The sequence below is a fragment of the Carassius auratus genome, linkage group LG44F, assembly GCF_003368295.1.
Source record: "Carassius auratus strain Wakin linkage group LG44F, ASM336829v1, whole genome shotgun sequence".
In the NCBI taxonomy this organism is placed as follows: domain Eukaryota; kingdom Metazoa; phylum Chordata; class Actinopteri; order Cypriniformes; family Cyprinidae; genus Carassius; species Carassius auratus.
This window is the reverse complement of record NC_039298.1, coordinates 2,180,380-2,189,086: the sequence shown is the minus strand read 5'-3', so window position 1 is coordinate 2,189,086 and position 8,707 is coordinate 2,180,380. Positions and strand designations below refer to the sequence as shown.

Genomic DNA, 8,707 nt, shown 5'->3' with positions numbered 1-8,707 from the left:
GTGTACACATGTGCATGTCTTTTCACTTATTTTCCTGTTTCCTTATTTGAATATGTGAAAGAATTGTAAGAATATCAGTTAGCTCTGTGTTGAGTAACTCCTGACACCAAACCTGAGACTTCATCTCAGGGGAACGTCTGCCAATGAATGTAGAGGGGAATAAAAAAAGAAAGCATATTCACATAATATCCCATTATGACTGTTCTAAATGAGGTTTTGTTAGGAAAGGAGAATATGCAGTGGTTCAATAGCTTTCATAGTATGTTGTTTAATGTATGAAATCATGGGAAAAATGGGTAGACTATTTCAATTTGACCCACAAAAATTAAAAATAAAAGAAGATGATGAAAATGATGATATTAATCCCAAAAGATGATGATGTCATGACGGCAGATGCATTTTTTTAAAGGGATAGTTAACCCAAAAATGTAAATTCTGTCATTGTTTATTCACCTTCAAGTTGTTACAAACCTGTGGGTACAACGTTTTTTTTTAACTATCCCTTTAAAGTATTTACATACAACTGTAGCCTATGTACATTCAAATATAGCAGAGTACTGTATACACAATAAGGTGTGTTCCAAATCGCGCACTAATGCACTATTCTATGACATTTTGTGTAAATATTGCGTTCACTCTGAAAATTCCAAAAATAAAAAAGTGCACTTTAAACACCCGGATGATGCACTTAACCGGAAAAAAAGAATGTTGGACATTTTATTTTATTATTACTGTTATTATTATTATTATTATTCATCCATTCCACATAGTGAACAAAGACAAAAAAAAATTGCCAAATAAATAAAAAACGATCGTCTATTGTTATAGATAGTAACTGTTAAAGTTAATGAGTGTAAGAAAGGGCCGCCGTTTTCATCTTCATTTATTCATTTACGGTATTTCCTTATGCAGCAATAAGGCGCTGTCTCTTTAAATGAGTGGCTGGGAGGTGTTGGTGGTGAAACAGCGACTGTAGAGCAACAGAACGATAACTGATCGCCTCCAGAAACAAAGGGATATTACGATCCATCGCGATGGGCATCAAACTGTATTACACCACCGTCACTGCGTCGAGAGAGGTGAGAATACACCTGTGGCCCTGTGGACTCAGAAAGTGAAGAATGCAGAGTTAAACACATTTGAAATGGAGGATTATGCTTGCAGACACACCCAACTGCTCCGTCAACACACATCTATCCACATTAAACGCGATTGCGACAGAGTAGACATGCATCAGACATTATTGTGACACTCGACCGTTTTAAGCGATTTCAAAGCGCAGTGGTTTGTAGTTTACCTGTGCTGAAAGGATGATGTGCATTGGATCGAGGGCGGAAGTCATGTTTAATGCACTTAATTCTCGCACTACTGTTGAATGAGTGTGACCTTTATAAACTATCTGTTTTGCGCGTAAATAAAAGCGTCCTCTTTAAATCCTGTACACGTCACCGTGACAAATGAGACTGAATCGATGCTGCGCGCGACAGTTGCATTGCAGCTTTGAGTTTGTGCCATGGATTGTATAAAAACTGTTTGTGCATATCTGTTGTGAATGGAGAAAAAAAAAAGCGATTTGATTTACGACTGATTTTGTTGTACTTCTATAATCGCGGGAATATAAATAATGTGAAGAGCAGACAATATCCAAAGTGTGCACTGGTGATTTGTTTTAAAAGTTTTAGACGGTAATGAAAAGAAAATAAATGATTCAAGATGATGTGTGCCACCATGTTGAGATCACATGACCAGCTAAGTCATGGAGTTTTACTTGCATGTTAAAATTTACATTCATATTACTACTTATAAATAGCAAAAAAAAAAAAAAAAAAAAAATCCGGGTCACGCAGTGCATATGTGCTCAAAGGATTGATGGGAACATGTTTAATGTGTTTGATTTTTGCATTGAAATCCACTATAAAGCCCTTATCATCTTTTACCATTTTAATGTAGGTTATTGATTAATTTTTAACTGGCGCTTTGCTCAGGGTGTGGTTTCCAACTTCCTGAACATAGTTTTGTCATATAGAGTTTCATTATTAATCATCAACTCAAAATGTTGTAGTTGAAAACACTGCCTGTTGAAAGCAAAGTACACTTTTCTGTAATTTCCGTGCAGTGCATGGTTTGATTTGGTTGGTAAAAAGACAAAGATGGAAAGATTGTTTTGACTACTGTCTCTAATGCATGGATAGAAGTAAATAAACTTCCTCCCTAATGTTCTCACACGATCACGTGACTTTCAGGAAGTAGTGTAAAGATGCAATCAAGTTTTGATTGTGTTTGGCCTGTAAATCTTTTGATTGAAGAACACTTCATTTAATTAGACCGTATCTTGTGTATCTTTTTCCAACTTTCTAGTTCTCTTGAGCGAAATCTGAATAATGTTCCAGCTGAGTTGAAAAATGCAAATGAGACAACAGCTCAGCTCAGTTATTTAACAAAAGAGACGTGTGCCAGGAAAGAAGAGCACAGTTACTTATGTTTTCCGTGTTTCCCAGGTCAAGTCTCAGCAGGCCGAGGTCATACGTATTCTGGAAAGTAAGAGCATCAAGTATGAGCTGATTGACATCTCGGTGGGCGGTGATGTTCGGGAAGAGATGAGGAGTAAATCTGGCAACCCCGCAGCAATCCCACCGCAGATATTCAACGAGGACCAGTACTGTGGGGTAAGAAGGACTGACAGCAGTCTTTTAGCAATAGATCCCTAAAAAGTGAAAATTCTCCCTCATGACTTCCTTCCTTCTGTGGAACTGAAGTGCATTTAAAAAAAAAAAAAAACCTTTTCAGTTTTGTCCCATGTTATAAAAGTAAATGGGAACTGTCCCAAAACAAACAACATGAAAATACCACAAAATTAGTTCATAGTAGACTTCTGAAACATATGATGGTTTGTTGGACTAACAGACTAAAATGTAATTCATTATTGAATGGAATTATTTTCATAAGGTGAACACAAACATGAAATGAACTTCGCAACAACAATGGAGCATCACGTTTCCAGTGAATAATATCAGAATATTGAATTTTAAATTTTTTATTTTCTTTAATGTTAGGGGAAGTCCATGCAAAAATGTCATTGTCAAATTTCTGTCACCAGTTAAGTAAGGGATAATCAACGTTGTGCATTTAAATCGTTTAATGCACAGCTAGCCGTTGATTATCCCACTCATGCCATGGTCTTTTGCCAGCATTCACATATTAAAGATGTTAATAATATTTGCGCTGCCATGTTTGACCGGAACGATAAAAATGGTGGTTATTTTTATCAGTTACGATGGTTACCAGTGTTTATAGGAAGTGCATTAATATAGAACGTGATTAAACTGACCTGGAACTACCTGTGCAGTTAAACGAGTTTAATCAACACCTGTCAGCCAATCAGAATCGAGTATTCAGACAGACTTAAGTACTCATGTTCTGTGTATTGTTTCTTCACCATTATGCTGAGCACAAAAGAAGATAATTTGAAGAATGTTGATGTCCGAATAGTTATTTTCCCATTGACTTGGAATAACGATTGCAATTTTTATTTTTTGTTCCACGGAAGAATAATTCATATATGCTGAGTCCCAATTCGCATACTATCTGTCCTAAATAGTATGCAAAACTAGAATTAGTACATCCCAAATCTTAGTATGTTGAAAAGAGTGTTCCAAAGATACCCGGATGGTCTACTATTTCCGGTTAGAATTCGAAGTGCAGATCAATGCACACTCTAAGTGCTAATATTACCCACAACCCATTGCGTGCGGGAGGGAGGAGCTTTGCGATGGCTTTGCGGTGATGTAAACATGGCAGCCGGATGCATCAACGGAGATGAGCCCTCAGCTTTTAAGTGTAAGAATTCAAATGTTTAACCCTAATTAAAGTTATATTTTATATTTATATTATATTATATAGTTATATTTCGTTACTCACATTGCACATAAAGTCAGAACCAGCCGCCTCACAAACGACCTGCGTTTGGTTCTACGACGACGACGCCCTGCTTCTTCACTCCTCAACTTCGTAGAACACATTGTAAAATGTATTGTGAAAAAAAAGATGGGAATAGTAAATAAAATTTTATTGGACAAAGAATGAATGAAACGTTAACAGTTGTGGTGTGCGTAACTAGGCAACCACGTTGTCGTTCACGTTGCATGACGTCATTGAAGTATGTCCCAGAGCGTGCATACTCTTTTGCTACACACTCAAAAGTATGTACTTTTTCCTCACAAAAAAAGTACATACTTTTAGGTCGTAGTATAAGTAGGCGAATTGGGACTCAGCGATAGGTTTGGAACTTCATGAGCGTTTTGAATTTCGTGCTTTTGTTAACGGGAAAGTTCGGCCAAAAATGGACCTTCTATAATCATTTGCTCACCCTTGTGTCGTTCCAAACCTGTATGAGTTTCTTTTTCTTCTGTGGCACTTTAATGAAGATATTTTGAAGACTGTAGGTAACCAGACAGTTCTGGTTCCAATTGATTTCCAAAGTATGGAGAGAAATACTGTTTGGTTACCAACATTCTTGATAAATCATTAACTTTAATTGTTTATTTACTGGGTTATTCAATAGTAAACCTACATATATATATATTTTTTTAACCTTTTTTTAACAGATGAATTTAGTTTTTAGGTCTGCATAGATGATCTGAAACTCACACTGTGTGTGTTTTCCTTTCTTTCAGAACTACGAGATGTTTTCTGAGGCGGTGGAGGCAGACACAGTGGAACAGTTTCTGAAGATTGCATGAGGAGCCAAACCCGGTAGCAACCATCATCCTCTTCCCTTCCCTGCTCCATGTCCACGTTCCCAAAGGAAGGCCTGCCTGTCCTCCTCTGCTCCGCCGGCGAGGCCTGCCTTCAGTGTCTCAATGCCATGCCACATGCCAAAAACAATCAACAGAAAAGCACACACTTGCTCTTGTACCACTATATTTACCCTCAAACGGAGACCCGGTCACTCATTCATTCCTTTGTTTCGATGATCATGCTTATTTCCTCTCTTGTGTCCTCTTAAACAGCACTAAATTGTCTTAATCTTGTTTGGATCAGAGCGCTTGGATGTGTAGTAATTAGGTCACCAGGTCAATCTGGGGAGCAACACTGTGTTTATTCCAGACTGAACTAATCCACAGTCCTTGAAATACGAGAATCAGTTTGTGTCCTGTAGTTGAATCACATTGCCAATTTGTGTAGAAGGCCTTCATATATTCCCGCCTTTAGTACTGATAAATCATTTAGAAATGGTCTGAAATCTATGTGTTGGTACCTTAAAAACACAGGCCCTGATTTCCAGTATGGTGTGAACCAGCTGCACTGGATTCTCTATCAAACACACTTCTTTGTATTGGATGCTTTGGCAGAGCTGAAGCCGCAGGTTTGCTCTCCGAGACCGGTTTCCATTTAACATTCCCAAATTCAGGGATTGAAAAACGTTCCACTGCATTAAACTGTGCCAATAAATGTCTGTACGAATGGGTTTTCCATACAAGCATTTTCCTCTGTCATCTGGGTACAAACCTTAATCCAAAGTCTGAAAAACCATTATAAGGATGAATCCCACAATGATTTGGTCATGTTTTACTAAAATAAGAATCATATTTTGCTATATATATATTACATATAAATGCTTAACATTTTTGCTATATAATCAAATTCTGATAATTTCAAAATGCGACAAAGGCATCATTTTGCAAAATACAATTTGTTTCCGTTTAATTTTGGACTGAAGTATGATCCGGACACATTCTTGCCGGGTTCAGCCACTCATTAAATAGCAGAATAATGAGAGAGATCAGCTCAGCTGCTTAACCCAGTGACGAGGCAATATACTCCAACACATTCCTGTCATACCGCAGAACTTCATCTCATTTCGTTCTGGTAATGCACTAAGTGTCAGTGTTTCTGTGATCAGCAGTGCAAACCTTCCCTGAGCTCGTAATTAGCTCAGATCTTCAGCTGCAACCACGAAATTCATCATCTAGTAGCCGAATCACTTCATAAGGCATAGTTCACATGTGCATGCTGCTCCATCAAGTGTCAAACTGAGCTCACTGGAGGTTGTAGCATTGACATTTCCAGCAGGTTCTCCTCTAGCATGTTGATCATATTGGTACTTAATTTATACTGTATACTTGGCACAGTCTTACAGACTTGATGTACATCTGATTGCCATGGGTAATGTCTGCTGCTCTCAGTTGGTCTTGTTTGCAGTGTAGTCCACTGTTGTTCTCTACGCTCAAGAGCACGCACAGACAGCTGGCTCATGAAATGATTGTGAATCTTTCTCAGTCGTTAGTGTTTGTAATGATTTCTTGTGGTCTCTTTGTGCTGTACTGCTTTGCTTTTGGACCAACGCCCTTTTTGGCCGAAATAAAATAATGATAATTAGGTAAAGAAATGCTGTTGTCTTCCAAGAAGATGGTGCAATTGTGGTTTATGGATCAAATAAAAAGAGCAATTTTTTTTAAAATATAATTTCAATATATATATATATTTTATATTTCTGGCATGTTTACATTTGTTTGGTTGGTAGATACCTTTTATCCAAAACTCAGGAAAACCAAGCATTTTTCATGATTAGCAATCAAATTTGTTTAATTGTTAACTAGCCCAACACAGCTTTTCATGATTAAAGTGGGAACAAATAGGAGACCTTAAGTATGAAACAGCAACCAAACTTAAAAATCAAGCTATTTCAGGAGTTTTAAAGTTTGAAACATTAAAAAAAAAAAAAAAAAAACAATCTCATCACTACTTGAAGTTTTTATTTATTATAATATGTTTTAATGCATTATATCTTTTCAAAAGAAAAAAAAGTAACGAAAGTTAAGATGTTTTTTATTTTATTTCCAGATTTCTTGCCACATCTGACACTGGTGGTTGTCATTTGTTTTGATGTGTGTATTGATGTGTGCAGATGCAGATGAACGCATGATTAAGGTGCGCTGCGGGGCATGTATTACCAACAATTTCAAGGCCACTAATAAAACGAGAACATTTTTGAGCATTGATCAGGCTTCCACTGAAGTTGAGGATGCTCTTTGAATCGTTGTAAACTAATGCTGGAGACTGAATTGAAGACACCAGCAGTCCTCAGGGGTTTAACTGGTGTGATCGCTGCATGATTTGCTCTTAATCTGCATGTAGTCTTTGGACCTAAACCTGAAGGGTGGAGTCTGTCACCCGATCAGGGAGCTGTAGTTAATTATTCATCCCCACTATCAGCTCTGCACTCTCACTGAACAACATTAAGTAGCCTGAAACAGGCCATAAGAATTAGATTAGATTCACTCGCCTGTTAATTACACATACATATGCTTGTGGCGATGAAACGTAAGTTTGATGTAAAATTTGTAAGAAAATATGAAAATATGTCTCAAATTAAGCAAGCTATTACTTGGTTTTCTGTATATGTTCAACAAAAGTTTATCTTCCATATAATGTTTTAATTATTAGTCATTCCTTATTTACAGTTCCTTTTTCTATCAGTATAAAAATGCAAGTGTCTAGTTAAACAGCACATGTACTTTCAGTGTATTGTAGCCAAAACTGGGTCGCTTTTCATTGCTGGGTTGCTTACTGAAGAAGAAACAAAATGCATTCCTGTGCTTTACCGCCTAAAATTGAGTTAAACTTTACAGGTTATTTATTATTATTTTTAACATGAGAAAAATGAAATCCAAGAAGATTTCCAGGGTGTTTTGGTCCAAATAATCAGCTTAAACCTTTAAGTATTTTTTTTTTTTTCTGAAGTTGTCTTGCGCCCTCACGTGGCTGAGAGAGAAACACGAACACTTTCCACCATTCACTTGAATGAAATAATCATATAATGGCAAGTGAGAAAATTAGTAAAAAAAAACAGAGAACAAGTAATAGGGAAATCCAAGCCTGAATTCTGATTATACAGTCATGAAATCTGTTGGAAACATCACATCTGAATTATCTGGCACAGCCCGAACAATAGATTTTTTTTAATGTGTAAATTAAATGAATTCAGGTTTGTTTGATGGGAAGTTTACAGTGCACCACAAGTTTAGTAAAATATATAACTGAAATAAGTGTATGCTCAACAATTCTGGTTTAAACAGCAATGTCTTATTTTCCCAGCAAAACATTTTCAAACATTATCCATGCAGCTTTATAAACGTAACAATATAAGTTCTAAAATATATTTTTCCCATAAAAATAAATAAATATTTAAAGCAATAAATATTTGTAATCATCCACGAAATCTGAATAAAATAAACATCAAAATAAAACAAAGTGTATATTTTTAGCCATATGGATGTAATAATTTTTTTTTTAAATAAAAATGAACATGAATACATAATAAAACTTAGAATAAAAAAGAAAAAATACGTAATAACAGGATTGAAATAGATATCATATATATATATATATATATATATATATATATATATATATATATATATATATATATGTGTGTGTGTGTGTTAAATAATAATTTCTTAAATAAAACACTGGTATCATTTAAATAAAGTCTATTTTAATGTCTCAAATCTCTTATTGTAATATTATTGTAATATAGACCATTTGCACGTTTTGTGCAGATCACTTGCTTACTATTTGTTTGTTCGTAAGCGCTTGTGTAATAAATACACGGGTTTATAATAGTGGTTAATAACAATGCAATCAGACAGTTATTTATGTAAATTCAGTAAGATTGAGAAAGAGACTTCTGTGGGATTTTGGGGTG

The 8,707-nt window shown here is 35.8% G+C and overlaps 1 protein-coding gene across 1 annotated transcript; it reads left to right on the top strand.

Annotated features, from left to right (window-relative positions):
* The first annotated feature begins 923 nt into the window (after nucleotides 1–923).
* LOC113068304 (SH3 domain-binding glutamic acid-rich-like protein 3) lies at nucleotides 924–6,388 on the top strand. The gene is made up of 3 exons (XM_026241003.1): nucleotides 924–1,079; nucleotides 2,499–2,666; nucleotides 4,674–6,388. Exons 1-3 carry the CDS (start codon nucleotides 1,035–1,037, stop codon nucleotides 4,737–4,739), a joined length of 279 nt encoding a protein of 92 aa, XP_026096788.1. The 5' UTR covers nucleotides 924–1,034; the 3' UTR covers nucleotides 4,740–6,388.
* Nucleotides 6,389–8,707: the final 2,319 nt, after the last annotated feature.

Excerpts from the sequence above, each read along its gene's own strand:
- LOC113068304 (XM_026241003.1), top strand. The coding sequence starts at position 1,035 with ATGGGCATCAAACTGTATTACACCACCGTCACTGCGTCGAGAGAG. Across the intron at positions 1,080-2,498 it reads CCGTCACTGCGTCGAGAGAG|GTCAAGTCTCAGCAGGCCGA; the intron begins GTGAGAATACAC and ends CGTGTTTCCCAG. Across the intron at positions 2,667-4,673 it reads ACGAGGACCAGTACTGTGGG|AACTACGAGATGTTTTCTGA; the intron begins GTAAGAAGGACT and ends CCTTTCTTTCAG.